The sequence below is a fragment of the Phragmites australis genome, chromosome 1 (assembly GCF_958298935.1).
Source record: "Phragmites australis chromosome 1, lpPhrAust1.1, whole genome shotgun sequence".
Taxonomy (NCBI): domain Eukaryota; kingdom Viridiplantae; phylum Streptophyta; class Magnoliopsida; order Poales; family Poaceae; genus Phragmites; species Phragmites australis.
In genome coordinates, this window is record NC_084921.1 from 48572099 (window position 1) to 48591886 (window position 19788).

Sequence of the window (19788 nt, forward strand, 5' to 3'; positions counted from 1 at the left end):
TCTTTTTATTACTATTATGATCCTAACTATTTAAATTTAAATCTTTATAATCTAGAAGTAAAATCTAAAATAAACAGCACTATATTATTAGAATATCTTCTTATCTCTCCCTCTTTCTACAGACCTGCTTTCTCCCTCACGTTGGAGACAGAGCAGGGCAGAGGAGTGGGAGGGCTCATTCGATCGCGAGCTCCGGTGTCCGGTCACGACAACGACGATAGAGGAAGCTGCCACGGGAGGTGGCGAACGACGCTGAGAACGATAGAAACGGAGCGGCGAGCTTTGTTTGCCGTCGGCAAGGAGGAAGTCGACGACGAGCTCAGGTGAGTGAGGAGGTCATCTAGAGGGTGCTTCACATGTTCCCAAATGCTGGGAACTCGTTTTGGGTTCCAGTGGAGGCGGAGGAGCAATGGAATGGGTCGGCAACGGAGAGGGTGGACAAGCGGCAGAGGTGCGCCGTCGGTAGCCATGCACAGCGAAGAGGAGGATGAGGGAGGTTGAGGAAAAGGGAGAGGAAATCGGCACGGACCTCCTGGTGCAAAGGCTTGCCTAGAGGAGGCCGGCGGCGGCGGATCCATTCAGCGGTCGTGGTGGTGGTTTGCTGGAATTGGGGAAGAACAGAGCTCAATGGCTCGATTTCTTTGGTGGGGAGGAGGTGATGTGGAGGAGATTGCGGTGGAGGAGCTCGTGGAGGCGAAGCTCGCCTGAGAGGAAGAAGGAGGCTGAGTTTGCTATGGCAGCTCGGTTGAGCAGCAACAAGAGGGAGAGAGAGTAGGGAGAGAGCGAAGGGAGAAAAAAAGAAGCGAAACATTATTTTGTAATGATATAGTGGATAAATATGTACCACAATCCATAATCCACAATTCGAAAATACCCTTTTTCTAGATTATGGATTATGTTATAATTTGGTTCAAGATTGTGAATTCTGGATTATAGAATTAGCATGTTTGTTTTCAATTCTAATTTTAAAAGCTAGAATTCATAATCAAAATAAAAAACAAACAAACCCTCAAATGCTGGTTCGATCTGTACCCGCCCAAAATTTCATTATATTCTTTACATAACCAATCAATTTAGTTTACTTTAAAATTATAATGACTCATATACTCATCGAAATACACTCAAACAAACAAAATGTATTTTTGAAGAATAATATGTGAAGATTGAAACGATGTGAATCTTTAAACAATTATCTTGAACAATAATATTAGGATTTATTGTTCAACGACGTGGATTCCTCGTACATGCTAAGTAATCCTAAAAATTCGCCAGTTGCTTGGATTGTTGTTAAAATTATGACAGCATGAACCTTTTTAAGGTTCCATTTATTAGTGTGGCTCAATAGCTCTTTTTTTATATAGTTTGTATGCTACAGTTAGTCAGGAGCATGATTTTATGATATACAATAACAAAATTTACTGAAAAATAATATTACAGTGCAGCACAATACAATACCACAACTACAAACTGAACTTTAGTCCTATTCCATCCATTTTTTTGCTACTCTTTGCCAAATTGTGGGCCAATAGGGCAAATTAGGCACAACCAACAAAGTCTCTGATTGTCAAGCTAATCCAAAACAATTTGATTTAATATTTTTTTCTGTTTAAGGTAAGTCTTGACACGAGATTTCTCTTTTGCCTCTTGGTAAATGCCTCAGCTGAATTGCGATTTAGTTGGTTTCATGGCCTTAGCAATGTATTGTGGGGAAGCATAAGCTTAGCAAGAACTTAAACCCAATTTATCTTTGACACTATGACCGTCTATGTCATTGACATGTGGGTTAAGTGATAAAAATCATCGAGAACTAAGCTTTGGTTTAGATGGTTAGTGGAAGTGGTTGTACCTCTTACCCACTAATAATCAAACCCCAGATTTAGCTCCTGGTGTGTTTTATCAAAGTGGTAAACAATGTATCTGTCGATAGTGAGACGTATGTGGTGACTTTGTTAATCTTCAATTTCCATATCTTAAGTCTTTAATAGGAATTATGTGAGTGTGTGCGTAAGTCTACAAGTTATACTGGTGTTTAAAAAAAATGATAAAATCATTTAGCGCTAATCTTTATGATGTCAAGTCATCAATTTACCTCAGTAAAACCTTTCAGTTTAGGCGCCAAATCATATCATTTTTCTAAAGAAAATATATAGAGTTTTTTTAGATAATGGAAAGAGGTTTCCAGCCTCTGCATAGCTTGGTGCACACAGCTTGGTTCATTATTACAAAATGTTGCAAGCATTCAAAATGGGGCTAAAATATCGTTCATAAACTCCGTAGAGGAAACCAATCAGCTATCAACAAGTCTATTGTTAAAGCATCACCCATTCTTGATGAAGATATCTATAGTCACAACCTCCAATGCTTGCATGCCTTGTGAAAAGACGTCCCTATCCACCTCCTTCTACAGCAGATTCCAATATCTTAGCTAGTATGTGCCCCTGAAAAGTGCCTATATGAAAGTCATGATTAGTTTTTTCTCAAAAGTAATATCATTACGACATAGTCAAATAGCCTAAAATAAAGCTGCTACACCGACAAAGATCTTATTCTTATTAAATTGGTGAACACATGTAACCCATCTGCCCAACATATGACAGATGTTTCTAGGTGTATCAATCCCTAGGGCAATTTTAGGTACACACAAAATTAATTTAGCAATATTACAACCAAAGAACAAATGATGTATGCTTTAATTTTGATTACAAAAGCTACATTTAAGATCCACATTCCAGTTGTGTTTCGCTAAATTATATTTAGTCAATAAGACCCCTCGTCCTACATACCACAAGAAGGTCTTTATCTTCAAGGGGAGTTTTGAACGCCACAAAAAATCATTGAAGAAGGAAAGATCTCTGTTTACCATATGCCTATACATGAACTGGACCGAAAAATGTCCACTTTTATCAAGGTTCCATATAAAATCATCTCTTTTCTGTGTCAATCGTATGTTAACTAACTTGAGCACTAGATTATGCCAAGCTGTTAATCTGTCTCCAATAAATGGCCTGCAGAAAGATATATTGAGTGGTATAGTACTCATAATATCAGCCATCGTAGCGCTTTTATGCCTCATAATATTAAAGAGCGACGGATGTTGTTTGCTAAGAGGTGTATTACCTAGCCATCTATCTTCCCAAAATCTTATCTGGGCGCCATCCTGTATATTGAATGAATCCCATTTTAAAAATTTATGTTTGACTTTCATTAGTCCATTCCAAAAATGTGAATATCTATGTTTTCCTTCAACCTATGTGAGGGTTTTACTTCCAAGGTATTTGCTTTTGAGCATTTGCTGATGATGCATTTATTTTGGATAGAAATGTCAAGTATTCTCAACCCTCCTTGATCTCTAGGTTGACACAATATATTTAACTTGGCAAGTCTATATTTTCTTTTGTGACTATATCATATTGCTAAAAAAAATCTGGATCGTAAATAATCTAGTCTTTTGAGAACACATCGTGGAATTTAAAAAAAAAAGACATCATAAATATTGGCAGACTAGAGAGAACCGAATTAATCAATATTAATCGGCCTCCCACTGACAAGTATTTTCCTTTCCAACTGCTTAAACGCTTTTCAAATATTTCCTCAACCTTTCTCCAATCACTATTGTGAAGCTTTCGATGGTGCATAGGAATGCCAAGATATCTGAAAGGATATAGTCCAGCATCACATCCGAACAACTGTGTATATTGAGCTTCCATCTCTTTTGCCTCTCCATAACAGTATATTTTGCTTTTGTGAAAGTTGATTTTAAGTCCAGAGAGCTGTTCAAAAACACATAGCATGAGTTTCATATTTCGAGCTTGCTCCAAGTTATGGTCCATGAAGATGATAGTGTCATCCGCATATTGCAGGATTGACAACCTGCCATCTACCAAATGAGGTACAACTCATGTGATTTGTCCATCCTCTTTGGCGCTAGCACTCATAATTGGTACTGTAACATATATGCCATAATATTAAAGAGGATAGGAGAAAGTAGGTCACCTTGACGTAAACCTTTGTGGGTTTGAAAGTAAGGTCTAATGTCATCAGTGACTTTGATATCTACACTCCCGCCAGATACAAAATTTTGGATCCATTGGCACCACTTATCAGAAAATCCTTTCGTCGTTAGAGTTTGTTGCAGAAATGACCATTTGACTTTATCATAAGCCTTCTCGAAGTCAATCTTCACAATTACTGCATTAAGATGTTTCTTATGCAACTCATGGATGGTCTCATGTAGGATTATAACTCCTTCAATAATATTTTGACCAGGCATGAATGCAGTCTGTGTTGGACGTGTCACATGTTCTACCACCCCACTTATCCTGTTAGTGCCAGTTTTAGTAAATATTTTAAAGCTTACATTAAGTAAGTATATGAGACGATATTTTTGTATTTGTGAGGCGTTATCTGACTTTGGAAGTAAAGTTATTACTCCAAAATTAAAACTGAACAGTGGTAGAGCGTCTTGATGGAAATCAGCAAACATAGCCATTAAATCGACCTTGATTACATCCAAAAAACTTGATAGAATTTAGTAGGAAAATCATCAGGACCAGAGGCTTTGTTATGTTTCATCTGGAAAATAGCTTGTCGAACTTCATCATCTATAAAAGGAGCTATCAAGAATTCATTTTCTTGAATTCTCACTCAAGGAATGTCCTCACGGCGTGTCTCATCCATTGAAAAATGATTTAATTCAGGAGGTTCAAAGAGCCCTTACTGGTATTTGATGATGTACTTCTTAAGTTGAACCTCACCCAAAACTGTACCTTCTTCCTGCTCTAGTTTATAATTTTTTTCTTCCTATGTCTCTCATTTGCTACTAGTTGAAAATATTTTGTATTATTATCTTCTTTTAGTAAATCTTTTACCTTGGCTCTTTGAAACCATTTGAGTTCTTCATGGGCCAATCTCTCATTAAGGTAGTGCTTAAACTAGATTTCATATGCTGATAAAGATGTATGTTCAGCCTTTTTATCAAAAGTATCAATTTTAGATATTAGAATCTTCTGGCAAAATTATAGAGTTACGCGTCAACGGTGAAATAGATTTTTGAAGACCCTTGCACCTTGAATATAGTTTTGCAGTGACAATTGAATGTGTACAATATGTGTGAGGTGGTGACACATCGACCAATTCTGAAAAGACCACTCTTTCGTTTAAGGATGCATAATCGCCTATTCACGAGGGGGCAGAGGGTGGAGGCTTTGTTTCTATTTTTTTATTCAAGATCTCGCTTTTTATGGTTCTTGTTGGAAGGTCTGAATCTGGATAAATTGTATTCTTTAGTTCATTTGATATACATCTGTAAGAAACATAGATCAACGCGTCTGTCGTCCGGTATACCCAAATTTACCTAATCTATAAGAAAATACATAAGATATAGAGTTGTTATCACATAGGATACCTGAACCTAGATAAATCCTTATATTCTTAAGTTCGTTCAATATACACCTATAAAAAACATAGATCAACACGCCTATCGTTCGATATACCCCGGATTCATTATTAGAAATCATTCCTAACAATTCTTATCTCTGCAACTCGTGATTTTCGCGAGAGAGCCAAATCGAAGTTGGTGAAAATTATAATTTTACAAGTACGATTGTAGTTTGAATCTATCTGATCTTTGTATTTTTCTCAAAGAAAGAATAAACCCCCTATGGAAGCCCTTTATAATAAGCATTCCTAACGTTTGATCGATTTCCTTGATTACTACTTATGAGCGTGCAATGAAAGGATATAAATAAGAATTCACAAACAAAAAGAAGAATCCGTAGCGAAGGTACACTGCAAAGTAGGTAGCTTATGAGGTGGATGCCTCCTAAAGAATAAGAGCGAAGGTAGGCTGAAGCGTTGATCCTGCTCGAATGATTCAAAGGTAGCCTATTTGCAACCTTCAAGTTAAGGTTTTCTTTGGAATACAGGATTCCCTCAAAATACTACAAAATAAATTGATTTTTGTGAAATTCCTATAAAATTGATGTAAAATTCTACCAAGGAAGCCTGGGTGGTTAGTTTAGCAATTAAGGGAAGATCTGTAGTGCTCGATGCCCAAGCCTATTCCTTAGGATGTCATCGTATGCACATCCTTGGAGACGTTGTTTCATTCATTTGCATTGGATTTGTTGAATATATTTCATCTCTCATTATTTATTTTTCATATCTAAACATTCAATATTTATCTTCTATATATTTAAAAATACATACAGTTTATTATTATTTATCTTTCATATCTAGACGTCTAATAATTATCTTCCACAAATTCACTGTTATGTTTCTGCTCTCTCCATCCTTCCGTCCAGATACTCGCTATTCTCTTCTCTCTTAAAATTAAATAATCATACTGTGAATTTTGTATATGCAAATATTTTTTTAATATTTTTTATCTCTTTGGATTGTTATATCTTAGGTTAATTCCATATATGTGAAATGCATGTGCTCTATCGTCCTCTCGAAAAGAAAAACAACTTAAACTATCGCAAACTTTGAATGCCTCTCAAACAAGCAGTGAAGGAGAGGTTTTTTTAAGTAAAATACTAAATTTTTATAGGCTAGGGTGATTATTATAAGCTGATATAACTTGAAATATTGTAAATATTAGCTCAATTTTTACCGGAGAAAAGAGACGTTTCGATGTAACCGTCACAACACTAAAACCCTTTATGAGCCTAGCCTACCTTTGACGCAAACGCGAACTGTCGACCTACAAAAATCTTGAAAAAAATGGACCAAAAGCGTCCAAAAGACCACGATTTGACACGATTAACAGCTCTCCGCTTACATTCTCGACGTCCAAATTTCTCGCACCACAAATCAAACTGAATCGAAGAAAAAAGTTGATATAAGGACACGTGATACCATCAATTAAGATTATTTTAAGAATTCGGGTTAGGGCAGCGGAAAAAAACCCAACCCGAATGCTTTAAAAAACCTAAAGCCGCGGTATCACGCGTCCCCAACCCCTTCCTCCGCGCCTCGAATTTCAGCCGTTCCGCTCATCCAACGCCCAAGCATACCGCCACCTCACCGATCCGCACGACCGCCCCCTCGACTAATCACGTCTCACCTCACCCGCCTATATAATCCCACCGCACCCTCCCCTCGAACCCCTACATCGAAAAGCCAAGAGCCGCTTTCAGCCCCCAAAATCCCCAATCCGCCGCGTCCGAACCAACGTCGTCGGCTCCACCCGTTCGATCCCGTGATGGCGCCTAAGGCAGAGAAGAAGCCCGTGGAGAAGAAGCCGGTGGAGGAGAAGGCCGAGAAGAAGCCTAAGGCGGAGAAGCGCGTGCCGGGCTCCGGCAAGGAGGGCGGCGACAAGAAGGGGAAGAAGAAGGCAAAGAAGAGCGTTGAGACCTACAAGATCTACATCTTCAAGGTGCTCAAGCAGGTGCACCCGGACATCGGAATCTCCTCCAAGGCCATGTCCATCATGAACTCCTTCATCAACGACATCTTTGAGAAGCTCGCCGCCGAGGCCGCCAAGCTCGCGCGGTACAACAAGAAGCCCACCATCACCTCCCGCGAGATCCAGACCTCCGTCAGGCTCGTCCTCCCTGGCGAGCTCGCCAAGCACGCTGTCTCCGAGGGAACCAAGGCCGTCACAAAGTTCACCTCATCTTAGGTTGTCGGGTCTTTTGTTGCCGTCCTGTTTCGTTTGGCCAATGTTCGGCGTAGTGTTAGGTTGGTCGTGTGGAACAATGTAGAATGGTTCACGTTTGCAGAATGAATTTATAATCTCTGCGGAAGTTCCAAATATAATTTGTTCGAAAGGTTGTGTTCAATTTGGGCCGCCGCCTATGGACGAGTTGCTCGAATTGATCTTGTTCTGTTTGAATTTGTAGCGGCAGGTTTTTCACATTTCTTTCTGCAGGGTTTCCAGGCCGCGCGTTTGCAAGCATTCATTACATTTTGGGTATTGTATTTGGTTACTTTCGACAGTCATGTTTTCGGCAGCAAGCCAGCAACTTTTGATTGCGCAGTTTCATTTCTGAGACGTTTAGCAGGTTTCTTTTGGAGGATACATTTGAATCTCCAGAAACTTGTGATTGACAATCAGTTTTGCTTGGGACTAGTTCTCCATAATCTTGACGCATTACAATTTTCTCAGGGCTTCCGATGTAATCTGTCAACATTGCAAATTGCAAGATTTAAACTATTTTTAAAAAGAACGTCGAGAAGGAAAAGAAAACAAATCAGCCAGCATTGTGATGTAAAAGCTCTGTGCTGATCTTCTGAGATTGCAGGATTTGCAGCACCATCCTCTGACCCGAGGAGCATGACCCGGCTGCCCATTTTGTTCTGGTCTCTAGGGTCCAGGAACTCGCAGCTTTCCTTTGTTGTTGGCGTTCTGAGGTATATTTCTTGCTGCTACCGCAACACATTAATTCATCTGATACCTGAAACTTGATTATTCGTTCTTAAGGCGTGCAGGATTCCAGTCTGCTGTGGTCTTAATGAATAAGGATATAAAACGTCGACAAGCAAGCACCTTCGCCAATAGTCTTTTGGATGATTTGTCATGATCATACAACTGACTGCGCATGTTCATCATCTTCCCTGGTATACAGACATGCTTCGAGCATCGAGTAAATTTTATCACTCCGAGGATGCCTACAGTCTCCGTTAAAGAAGACATGCACCTTGTCCTGGACCTCAATCCAACTGCAGCCAGTGATCCTCTTCAGCCCCTTCTCCTTAATCTCCCTCCTGATCATGGATACACTTTGCCAGCTTCCAGCCGCAGAGTAAACATTAGAGAGAAGAACGTAGGAAGATGTGTCCTTCGGATCCAGCATATGAATGCGCTTCGCAACGCTCTCAGCCAACTCCCTGTTCCAGTGAATCTGACAGCCTCCTATCAACGCCTTCCAGAACCCGATGCCGGGCTCAAAGGGCAGCTCCTCAAGAAACCTCTTGGCGTCGTCGAACCGCTTGGCCCGAGATAGTAGATCAACTACACAAGCGTAATGCTCAGGCTTCAGTGTGCCGGGTTGCTCCATCTGAGCAGCATTGAACAATGCGTAACCCTCGTCAACCAGCCCAGCATGGTTGCAACCAAACAGCAAGCCGAGAAATGTGACATTATCCGGCCTCAGGCCCGTTCCTCTCATCGCCTTGTAAGCATCCAAAGCCTCTTCTCCCCTCCCATTTTGCGCATACCCGCAGATCAGCGCGTTCCAGGAGACCACGTTCTTTTGCTTGATCTTTTTGAACGCTAGGATACTGTCATCCAAGCTACCGCACCTGGCATAGAAGCTCACAAGAGAATTGCCCACATAAACGTCAAGCTTTCCCAAGAGCTTGATGGCCGATGCATGGACGCTTCTACCAACGCCGAGTGATCCTGCATTAGCAACAGAAGTGAGCACGCAGGGGAACGTGCTTTCGTTCGGCCTGACACCTTCTCGACACATTTCCAGGAACAGATTGACAGCTTCCTCACTGAGACCGGCCTGACTACACCCGCTGATCATCGCATTCCAAGAGATCACGTTCCTCTCTGGCATGCGCCGGAACACCCGGGCTGCCTCCTCAAACATCGCATTCTTCAGCAAACCCGCAATGAGCGCGGTGTAGGAGACCACGTTCGGCTCACGGGTATCCTCGAGGGCCCTTTGGGCTTCCCTCATGGCGCCCGTCTTGGCGTAGTGGTCGAGGAGAGCGCTGCCGACGAAGGCGTTGGAGCAGAGGCCGAGCTTGGCAGCGCAGGCGTGGAGCTGCACGCCGACGCGCGGAGCGCGCAGCGCGGTGGCCGAGCGGAAGACGGTGCCGAAGGTGAACTCATTGGGCTCGACGCCGTCGGTGAGCACTCGAGAGAACAGGGCGAGGGCGTCGCGGTGCCGGCCGCGGTGGGTGAGCGCGCCGATGGCGGCCGTGGCTGACACGACGTCCCGGTGCGGCATTCCGTCGAGCACGTTGCCCTTCCGGGGCGGGGCGGGGCGCGCGCAGCCGCGCCGTGGGCGCTGCGCGTCTACGCCTCGCCTCTATGACTGGATTAGCTGGGTCGCGGACGGCGGGCCCCCCGACTTGAGGAGTTCGGCGACTTGGCGTGCCGTTTCTGGGCTTTTGAGCGCGGACGCGTGTAGTAGTTTGCTCGGGAGCCTCCGTAGGCTGCCTTTCGTGTTCGGGGGTTGGGTTTTTTGGCGTACCATCAAATAACTACTGATTCTAACTATCGAATAAATTCTATTTACTTTTAAACCATCAAATAAATATTTCAGTTCCTTATATGCCTTCCGATACTACACTCCGCTGTACTGTTAATGAACAGTATAAACAGTACACAAGAATAAAAAAAGTCACAAAAAATATGTCGATTTTTGTGCACGCTCTATAATTCATAATCAACCCGTTTTAACTGTATTCACCTAAAAATACTGTATAGAATTCAAACTAAAATTCTTCAAAATGTACTACTTTTGTAACTTCTTGTAATTTTTAAGCCTCATAAAATTTTACAAAAAATCTGAGAAAATTTACTAATATTCCTCTAATGTGATGTAATAATTTCTAAAATTATCTCCCGCGGTGAAAAAAATTAGTTCTTTGTAATGCACAGTATTACAAAAGTAGTTCATTTTGAGAAATTTTAGTTTGAATTTTACACAGTATTTTTAGGTGAATACAGTTAAAATGGGTTGATTATGAATTATAGAGCGTGCACAAAAATTGAAATTTTTTTGGGACTTTTTTTATTCTCGGGGACTGTTCATGAACAGTATAACGGAGGGCAATATCGGAAACCGATGACATATAAGGAACTGAAATATTTATTCGATGGTATAGAAGTAAACAGAATTTATTCGATGGCGGATTGTAGAATCAGTAGTTATTCGATGGCAAATCGTAGATTTTCTCTATTTTGGCCGGGGAGGATTTTGAGTTAAGGGTGTTTGTTTTAGCTTTACGATAGGAATTTAGTTTATTTTATAGATTTTTACTATAAGAATTTAGTTTATTTTGTAAAAACTATTTTTTTTATCAAATTATGAATTATAAGATTTCGTAGTATAATTTAACTTGTGAATTGTAAGAATTAGTTTTTAGATTGTGCTCTTTTGTTTTTGTTTTTATTTTTAGGACTAAAATTCATGATCAAAATAAAAAACAAACAAGTCTAAACCAACTAGCAATGCAAGACTGGTTCCTCTAAAAAAAAAAAAGAAATCAATGGAAGCGAGCGAAGTGAAAACGTCTGGTAGGCACGATTTAGCAATTTACCAGGCGACAATATACGGTCATCGAATGGATCTAACCCGACATCTGCACTCACGAAATATGATAAAGAACTATGTGATGTGAAATAGTCCGATAATCCAAGCCATGAATCTGACAGGTGGTTCTTGAATCAGCGATACATCAGCAAAAAGGAAAAACAACACATCTCTCGGGCCAAAAATCCTGCGTGGAGAGCCTCGCAATCTTAACTGACGAATTGTAAGCATACATCTCATGAGGATATACTGTAGCCATATAAGTTTGATTTTTATTCTATTCACAGTTATCTCTCAGAAAAATCATCCAGCATGTCGGCCAAAGCTACAGGAAATGAATACACTTTCAAGGAAGTGAACACACCACAGATATTGTTCTCATAACCCTTCCGATTCAGCGCTCTTGCTGACTTTAGGCCCCGCCCACTGTTGGCTAGCACGAGACTTGGCCCATGGATCAAGAGGAGCTCGTTGAGGCGGCTGTGGCGTTGCAGGTTTGGCCTCTCGAAGTTCATTCTCCCTGTCGACAAACCTGCATTTGACATAACTGATAAATAATGGACCTCTACAAGGCTTTCAGAAACTGATATATGACAGGTTACTGCAGTAACAAACTTGGTACTAGAAGTAACAATGTAAACGTATCGTATTTGTGCTTGAGAGTTTCCTTTTCATGATTTTGTTTTCAAGGGACTATTTTTTGCATTATGGTGTGGTAGCCAAGAGCTATAAACTTATAATAATGAATGGCTATATGCATTAAGTGATGCAGAGGCTGTGATAATTTTATTCCATCATCTAATAAAACGTATCGAACTATTTGTCGCAGCATAAACTTGGTATTGGAAGTAACAATGCCAAGAAAAGCCAGTGACTTGATAGGAAACCAGTAACAAATGCAGTAAAAAAGTCTATTCCCTAAACCAATCAGTTTGCTTCTACAGCAACTCCTTTTACTAAAGGAACAATTAGCTTTCATTTCAACATGCAACAGATAGTAAACAAATTGTGGAAAAGCTCTTTGATAATTTCTTGTTAAGAAATGTAGTTAAAGAAAATTACTCGATGTATGCCATTGGTGCAGCGTCACCAACACGTATCCTGGTACGTAACAGTCTTGTGTATCCACCAGCTCGATCTCTGCAGTACAGAAAAAGTGAATCATTAGGTTTGGCTTGAAATTGTATACCCATCTATACATGCCATTCTAGTATTCTCATTTCGTCTGTATATACAAGCTATTATCCAATTTTGAGCTACATTACATCTTAATGCTTTTCCCTGCACACTCCTTCGTTAAATGAAATTTATTTCAAACAAGGTTTTCGAATATACATCAAGTACTGCAGTGATAGTCATTCTTCTTCATGCCTTATCGCCTATGTTGGGCACCAAATTTGTCCAGTTGCACTAATTGAGATAATACATGAGCGCATAAAGAGATTACCTGTAGCGGTAAGCCAGCTCTGTGAATAGCTTATGAACAACATCATCACCCCGAACAAATGCGGATGCACGTCTGGCTGCATCCAGTGTACCCTGCATTTTTTTATGTCAAGATATGTCACTAATTTCTTTGTTGCAAGATTTCAAGACATACAGTTAGCAAAAATCAATGCGAGATCCTGGCAGGATAACAAAGGGGTTGGGGTCGCATGTAATTTTACAAAAGAAATCATATAGGAATATGTATGACCAGAAAATAGGGCAACACTCAGATGATAGGGCTATGGGATCCAGCAATGAAAATTTAGCATTTACAAACAAAATGGTACTACTAAGTTCTATGCCAGCAATAGCTCCGATAACATTTTCATCGATCAGCTCTCCAATGAGACTCTTCAACACTTAAACCCGCTTAAAAAAGAAACTACTAGGCATCTCAGTGAAATGTGCTAGTCAACAGCAGGTCGCGTCCAGGTTCAATTTAGGCAAATGGCACAATTCCTGATACTGGACCCAAACATTAGGGAATGTTGTTCGGTTTACCTCCTTCCCCAGCTGCACCATCTGATCCGCCTTTCGTCGCACCTCCTTCGCCTGAAACCAACCACGGCAAAGGAAGGGCACTCAACAACTAACAACTCCCGGCACAAAATTCCCGCGCACCCACCACAAGGTGCGCCCGAAGAAATGCCCAGATGCGCATGAAAGTACCTTGGCGACGGTGGTTTCGATGCGCTCGTGCTTCACCAACTGCGACACCATAGTCCTGCCAGCGAGACAAATCCAGAGGTCAGCGGCAAGGCGACATACGGTATACGGGCGTGGAGGTGAGAGAAAGCAGGACCTGAGCATGGAGACGCGGTGAGCAGCGTGGCGGCCGAGCTTGCGGAACTTGCCCATGGCGACGGCGGGGTGGAGCGGCCGGCGGCGGCGAGGGTTGAGGGCTTTGTGAGCGGGCTCAGTTTTGACCTGCGCTTGCTAGGCTTGTGCTCGCCTTCCGTGCGACACATGGGCCTAATAGGCCCGGGACGGTGCTAATGGGCCGGATAAGCAGCTGAAGATTTACCTTTACGTGCTAATGGGACTGGAATCTGTTTGGTGGCGTTCGGTTGCATGTACGAGGCCCGGTCAGGTTCACCAGATACATGTTCCTGATGTTTGGTTGTTTAGATGGCTATTTGAGCTTAGCTTACAAGGTGTAAAAATACTATTTCAGTCTGGTTCTATGGAAACAAAAATGATTTGTGTTTCTCTAGAGTTAATTACGGTATTAGCGTATAATTAGTGAGTATTAACTTATATTACTATATTTCAAATTGGATTAAGGTTTAATACAATAAATTAAGCATTATAGAATGTATTTATGCAAAATAAACATTATGTTAACACTTATTTTTTATTTTAATCTCATACAATATATACTCATGTAGGCAACTAAACAAAATCTCTTTTCAGCTAGACTGAACACATACAACCAACAAAAAAAAATAGCGCTGCATAAACCAAGCTCACCAGATACAAGCCATATTAGGTCATACGGGCAACCAAACAGACAATTAAGCGAAAAAACGTCCTCGTGGATGGACCCTTTTTTGTTTTTATATATCTTAAATAAAAATGCAAATATATATGTTTATTTTTAAATTTTGTAATTCTATACTCATGTCATTTGTTGAAAGAAGGATAGACTACATGTCACCTGGTAGAAGGCAACCATGTGAAATAGAATATATGGTGTGTTTGGTTACTCGCGTAAGGAGAATCTTAAGTTTTGTTTGTGCGTATATTTTCTCGGAGAAGATCATTTGATTGCTTCCATGAATTGTTTCTCCTAGCATCTGCGGATGCAATTATATAATTGGATGCTGGTCTAGTGGAACATTCGAATCGGGCTTCTCTCTAAATCCTGATCCGATGAATATATTGTATCTGTTATAGTGTTGTAATAGGTATACTCGTTAATCTCAGATGCACAGTCATTATATCTGTCTATACAGGTAACCAAACACCATCACATAATTATTACATCTATTTATACATATAACCAATCACTCTTTTTTCACTACTCCTACCCATTTAAAATATTCTTTTAAAAAATATATTCTAACAACCAAACATACTCATAGCAACTGGTCTGTGAAGCAGGACAAGCAGAAAAGTGGTTGGGTGAGCTCAACACGGTACCCCTTTCTTGTCTAGTCCTTACGTCCACTATGATCTCCTGCTAGAACGGTGCGGCTGACGCATGTTTTCTGCAACAGTTGTACCGGATCGCATCGAAGAATATCGATCCAATCCCCTCCCTTACCTGTGCGCGCTGGATACACTGGGTACGTGAAACAAGCACACAGTAGCAAACAGCTAACGGAACAGTGCAAGAGTTACGTCCTCGGTGACTTTGGCGCGCTCCATTACGGCGCAAGACGAACCTGCTCCTAGCTAGGCCTCGTCAATTTCTGCACTTTTAATTCTAGCAAGACCGGAACAGCACGTTGCATGCATGTTCTCAACGCGTGCACTGCTCACTTGCAGCGACGCCACGAGCTTCCAAAGCCATAAACGAACGCTCCGGTGTTTTTTGCACCTGGAAACCTGCGCGACGAGACAGGTGTGGACTTTTTTTTCACAGCTCTAAATCGCATGCGGGTGCCACTTCCTGCTCCTGCCAAATCTGCAGCCACCCGAGATAAAAAGAAAAAAGAAACCTGCAGCCCGGTACAACGAGGTGAACGAGTTTCCGAACTGCCACGGACACCTCGCCTGCGTGAACGCGAACGATCGATAGCGCGACCGGCAGTATTCATTCAGTCCGCTTACCGGGGCGTGGTAAAGACGAGCGGTGAAAAGGAGAAAACTACTCTACACCGGGGGGATTTCGATGCCCGAGCGGCCGGGCCGGGGCGCGGTGGCGCGTCCGCACCGTCTCCGTGAGCCAAACGCAGTGCAGTCTCGATCCCGCGCTCCGGTGTTGCCGCCCGCCGTCCGTCCGTCGCTATCTGCACCTGGCTGCCATCTTGTAGTCGGTGGAGCCTCCCCCGTGCCCTCACTGCCTGCCCCCTAATCAACCACCCCATTCTGCTAAGCAGCTAGTACAGGTACAGCGCCTGGTTAATTTCTTGTGTGATTGTAGTCGCCCCTCCGTGCGAACCACGGACGAGTGAGGCCATGGAGCAGCGGGTTCCGAGCCTAAATTGCTCGTGATTGTCTTAGGACGGTCCCTCTCACGTGGCCCGGATTAGTATGCTTGTCTCTTCTCAGTTGGCAGTCGCGATGCAGGCAGCAGAGGGTTGGAACTCCCAGGCCCAAGTGGACAAGACAGGGATTGCAGCCTTCCCACGCACTCAAATGCTTCCCTAGCATACCCGTGGCTCGAACGCCTCGCATGAACAGGTTATTTTGCGTGTGAAGACACGCGACACCACGCATGAAAGAGCCAGTAGTAAGACACGCGACACCACGCATGAAAGAGCCAGTAGTAAACTACTCATGGGAAACTTGGATGGGCCCGACGGAGTAAAATTATGATATATGTTCCCATTATTCTCTCGGAGAAAGAAAGATATAAATTAAGATCTTGTAAAAAAATTTATATAAAAAGTCCTATAAAATTTCCTTTCACAGCAAAGAGGCCTTGGACTTTAACCCCTAGTTAAAGTACTCGTAGCAGTACTTAACCAACAGGACAGTTTACCATACAAAATACAGTACTCCAGTAGTCGGTTGACCTCAAGAATAAAAGAGAAAACAACAAGATCACATAGACGGAGTTTCTACCTATCCTTCTCGGTTGTTTTTCACACCTTCCACAGTTCCACTGCGGTACACCAAAGCACACAAAGCTGAGAGCCCTGCTGTTACAGCTACGTGCTGGGCCTGGCATGATTTGAATGCCTGCGGTCTCTGAGTCCTTATTTTGCACCTTCCCTTGTGTCGCACTCGCGCCATTTAAACGCTACGAGCTCGCTCGCTAGCTATAAACGACGACGACGCCGGCTGCTGCTCAATCAGTTCAGTGATAGAGAGGCAGCGCTTTGCCAAGCATGGCAGTGGTTGTGGCGGGCAGCAGGGTGAGAGCGGAGCAGGCGAGGCTGCAGTGGCAGGAGCAGGAGCCGAGGAGCCCCGACATGGCGCCGCCGCTGAGGCCGCCGCGACCGCGGCCGGCGAGGGCGACCGTCGTGTACTACCTGTCGAGGAAAGGGCACCTTGAGCACCCGCACTTTATGGAGGTCGCGCTCTCCTGCCCCGACGGCCTCTACCTCCGAGGTACGCATGCGTTGCTTGCACCACATCAGCTTTCTCATGGCGCGCGCAGGCACTGAGCATTCTATGAACTCGTTGCTGCTGTGTGCGTAGATGTGGTCGACCGGCTCGACGCGCTGAGAGGGAAGGGAATGGCGCGCATGTACTCGTGGGCGTCCAAGAGGTTTGGGTTTGCTCATGTTTTCTCTCGTTTTGGTCATGCTGCAAGTGTGGTGCACCACGCCGTGATATGCGTTCCTTGCGGTTTTGCTGCAATGTAGGAGCTACCGGAACGGGTTCGTGTGGCACGACCTGGCGGACGACGACTACATCCACCCGGTGTTCGACCGGGAGTACGTGCTCAAGGGCACCGAGCGCCTGCATCCCGTGCAGCTCCCGCTTCTCGACGCGGCCGTCGCGTCCTCGTCGACGTCCTCCGGCTCGCAGGAAACGGCCACCTCATCGTCCTCGGCCAGGTGGGACCACGGCAGGCCGGCGCACCGGAAGAAGAACGCCAGCGCGCGCGGCCCAGCGGAGCTTGGCGAGTACATGGTGTACAAAGGCGAGGAGCGCGCCGCGGACGCCGCGACGCAGACCGAGGACGGCGGCCGCGGCCACCAAAGGCGCGTCCAGGCCGCGGTAGCGCAGGACGTGCTGAGCAGGGCGGAGACGTCGCCGCCGGCGGCGTCGACGAGCCCCGAGACGCTCGAGGCGCTGATCAAGGCGGACAGTCGCGTCGTGGCGGCCGTCAGCGGCAGCGGCAGGGCCAGAGCCTCTACCGTGCTCATGCAGCTGATCTCGTGCGGGTCCGTGTCCGTCAAGGGCGCGCACGCCTCTCTGGTGATGCCGCGCGCGCATCACCGCTCGCGTCCACCCCGCCCGCAAGCGTCCGCGGCCGTCGCGGCCGCGGATATACAAGCCTACCGCGGAAAGATCGTCGAGGACAAGTACTTCAGCGGGAGCATCGTCGAGACGGCAAAGCGCTCGCCTGCCGACGACGCGTCCCAGAACCTGGCCGTTCTCCGGCGGTCGTCGTCGTACAACGCGGACAGGTAAAGCCCAAATGCCCAATAATCCCTCTTGCAATCACTGACGCGACGACGCAAGCAAGCACCCGAATCACTAATCAGTCGCTTACTGGAGACTCTAATGCCACTAAGGATGAGCTGCCACTGTTGCATTGAACCATCCTGTCGTAATCGGCAGTTATGACTCTGGCTCGTCGCAGCTGAACCCGTCCCGCAGTCGCCATTGCCGTACGCGCAACATACGCTCGATTAGTGGATACCTCCATAAATAGAAGCAGCTCTCGCGGAGCTGTCGCGCACCAGGCATCACGGCACTGATGGAGCCGACGGGTAGAGAATTTCGTCAGGAACGGGCTGGGGCACTGGTCAGAACCTGCCCTGTTCCGTGCGATCCAGGCACCAAATCCTGGAGCTGCTTTTGGCGAGTGACACGCGCGTACGTTCTACGTTTCAGACGGTTTAATCTGAATCTACTCATAACCTGGTAGTACTACAGTTCGTGAAAGTAATCTGATGTGAGATTGTTACAGCAGCCTTTGTCAGCCATTTCAAACCTTGCTTTTAAGCAGTGGTCCAGAGCCCTAATTGGGCCTGAACACCTTGCATTTACTAGTGCTTTAGAAAGAAATCATGGCCTACTGCCATGTGACGTACGAGAATAGTGATGATGAGATGGTGATATGATTATCTCGGCCGTGCTGAATGGCAGGGTGATAAAGCAGCTGGTAAAGGAGGCCGGGGACCTGCATGACCTTGACAGGTGGTGCATCCCGCGGAAGCCCAAGAGCAAGAAAGGCGCCGGCTCCCTGGTGATCTCGTGCAACTCGCAAGGGAATAATAACAAGGGATGAGGACATTTTCGTTGGCATATGAACGTCACCCTGAACTCTTGTCATGTGGAGGATGTGGCGAGCTGGCCAATGGCGCCTACGTATCTTCTGGTCTTCTCGTGTACGGAGCAGTGGATGGATATATGTCCAGTTTGCTGTCGTCTGCTTGTGAGATGCCTGTGATTTCCATGTGTGCCCTGTCAATATGTGACCTGCTGCCTCGTTGTTTGAACTTTTACTTTTTAGTAACCTGATTATGTTATGCTAATCGATTTTAGTTCGTCGTGTTTACTTATCATAGATGTGTTGAATTCAAGCCATACTGGCATGCTGCTGCTTCTACGTTCTTCTTTATCTCCTTCGGAATGCAGAGACTTGTGTGATCGATGCACAGACGGTGCCAATGCGTATGCTATTATTAGTTCTTGTGCTTTGGTTCCTCACTTCCTCTTCCTCCTGCCAGTGAGACGGGTCGAATCTCGGCAGAGCAGCCTATCTATACTCGAGTGTGTTCCATCCACGGCGTCTAGATAAAGACACATATAGCAGCTCCATTTTTTTTTGGATTCCGCTCTGGCTTCTCTGGGAAGAGGCTCTGAATAGATGCTGGATGGAAGTGGTAAATATGGGGTGCTTGGCAAATTAGGAGCTTGATGAATTCTGCCCCTACGATTCCTTTCAAATTTTTAACCCCTGTTATTTCTTCATCTTACCGTTCGTCTACCTCCACGTCAGCACCGGTCCCCATGATCAGTTACCTCCTTCCGATCCGTTTCCTGTCACATCATCTCTTTCCTGACAACGAGATTGGAGTGGTAGTGGTACCTACAACATACGATGTACTCTCTCCTTCTAAAAATATAAGTGTATTTTGTCCAAAAAATCAAACTTAGTTTTAACTAACAATTAGTCAAATTATATGTATATTTAATATATAAAATTTATTTTTAATAGATTTGTATTTAAATTTTTTAATATAATATTGATTTTATAGTAATTAGCAATATATTATAAGAAAAATTAATGGTC

At 44.0% G+C, this 19788-nt stretch overlaps 4 protein-coding genes across 4 annotated transcripts; 2 read left to right on the plus strand and 2 right to left on the minus strand.

Annotated features, from left to right (window-relative positions):
* Positions 1–7095: 7095 nt before the first annotated feature.
* On the plus strand, positions 7096–7940 carry LOC133924185 (histone H2B.4). The gene has a single exon (XM_062369622.1). It carries the CDS (start codon positions 7205–7207, stop codon positions 7622–7624), a length of 420 nt encoding a protein of 139 aa, XP_062225606.1. The 5' UTR covers positions 7096–7204; the 3' UTR covers positions 7625–7940.
* A 78-nt stretch (positions 7941–8018) lies between these two features.
* Positions 8019–10037, minus strand: LOC133924181 (pentatricopeptide repeat-containing protein At5g42450, mitochondrial-like). Its single transcript, XM_062369609.1, has one exon. It carries the CDS (start codon positions 9903–9905, stop codon positions 8526–8528), a length of 1380 nt encoding a protein of 459 aa, XP_062225593.1. The 5' UTR covers positions 9906–10037; the 3' UTR covers positions 8019–8525.
* Positions 10038–11392: 1355 nt separating this feature from the next.
* On the minus strand, positions 11393–13637 carry LOC133890387 (uncharacterized). Its single transcript, XM_062330777.1, has 6 exons — positions 13507–13637; positions 13374–13428; positions 13206–13256; positions 12664–12755; positions 12279–12356; positions 11393–11748 (listed from the first exon to the last, which is right to left on the minus strand). The coding sequence occupies exons 1-6, from the start codon at positions 13560–13562 to the stop codon at positions 11595–11597; spliced, it is 486 nt and encodes a 161-aa protein (XP_062186761.1). The 5' UTR covers positions 13563–13637; the 3' UTR covers positions 11393–11594.
* Positions 13638–16533: 2896 nt separating this feature from the next.
* LOC133890398 (protein SOSEKI 5-like) lies at positions 16534–19106 on the plus strand. Its single transcript, XM_062330783.1, has 4 exons — positions 16534–16925; positions 17016–17085; positions 17183–17953; positions 18639–19106. The coding sequence occupies exons 1-4, from the start codon at positions 16703–16705 to the stop codon at positions 18778–18780; spliced, it is 1206 nt and encodes a 401-aa protein (XP_062186767.1). The 5' UTR covers positions 16534–16702; the 3' UTR covers positions 18781–19106.
* The last annotated feature ends 682 nt before the right edge of the window (positions 19107–19788 follow it).

Bases quoted from the DNA above. Each gene is read 5' to 3' on its own strand.
- LOC133890398 (XM_062330783.1), top strand. From the start codon at position 16,703: ATGGCAGTGGTTGTGGCGGGCAGCAGGGTGAGAGCGGAGCAGGCGAGG. The intron at 16,926-17,015 runs GTACGCATGCGT...CTGTGTGCGTAG, and splicing joins CGACGGCCTCTACCTCCGAG to ATGTGGTCGACCGGCTCGAC. The intron at 17,086-17,182 runs GTTTGGGTTTGC...GCTGCAATGTAG, and splicing joins TACTCGTGGGCGTCCAAGAG to GAGCTACCGGAACGGGTTCG.
- LOC133924181 (XM_062369609.1), bottom strand. From the start codon at position 9,905: ATGCCGCACCGGGACGTCGTGTCAGCCACGGCCGCCATCGGCGCGCTC.
- LOC133890387 (XM_062330777.1), bottom strand. From the start codon at position 13,562: ATGGGCAAGTTCCGCAAGCTCGGCCGCCACGCTGCTCACCGCGTCTCC. The intron at 13,257-13,373 runs GTACTTTCATGC...GGTTGGTTTCAG, and splicing joins TCGAAACCACCGTCGCCAAG to GCGAAGGAGGTGCGACGAAA. The intron at 12,357-12,663 runs GTAATCTCTTTA...TCTGTACTGCAG, and splicing joins GAGCTGGCTTACCGCTACAG to AGATCGAGCTGGTGGATACA.
- LOC133924185 (XM_062369622.1), top strand. From the start codon at position 7,205: ATGGCGCCTAAGGCAGAGAAGAAGCCCGTGGAGAAGAAGCCGGTGGAG.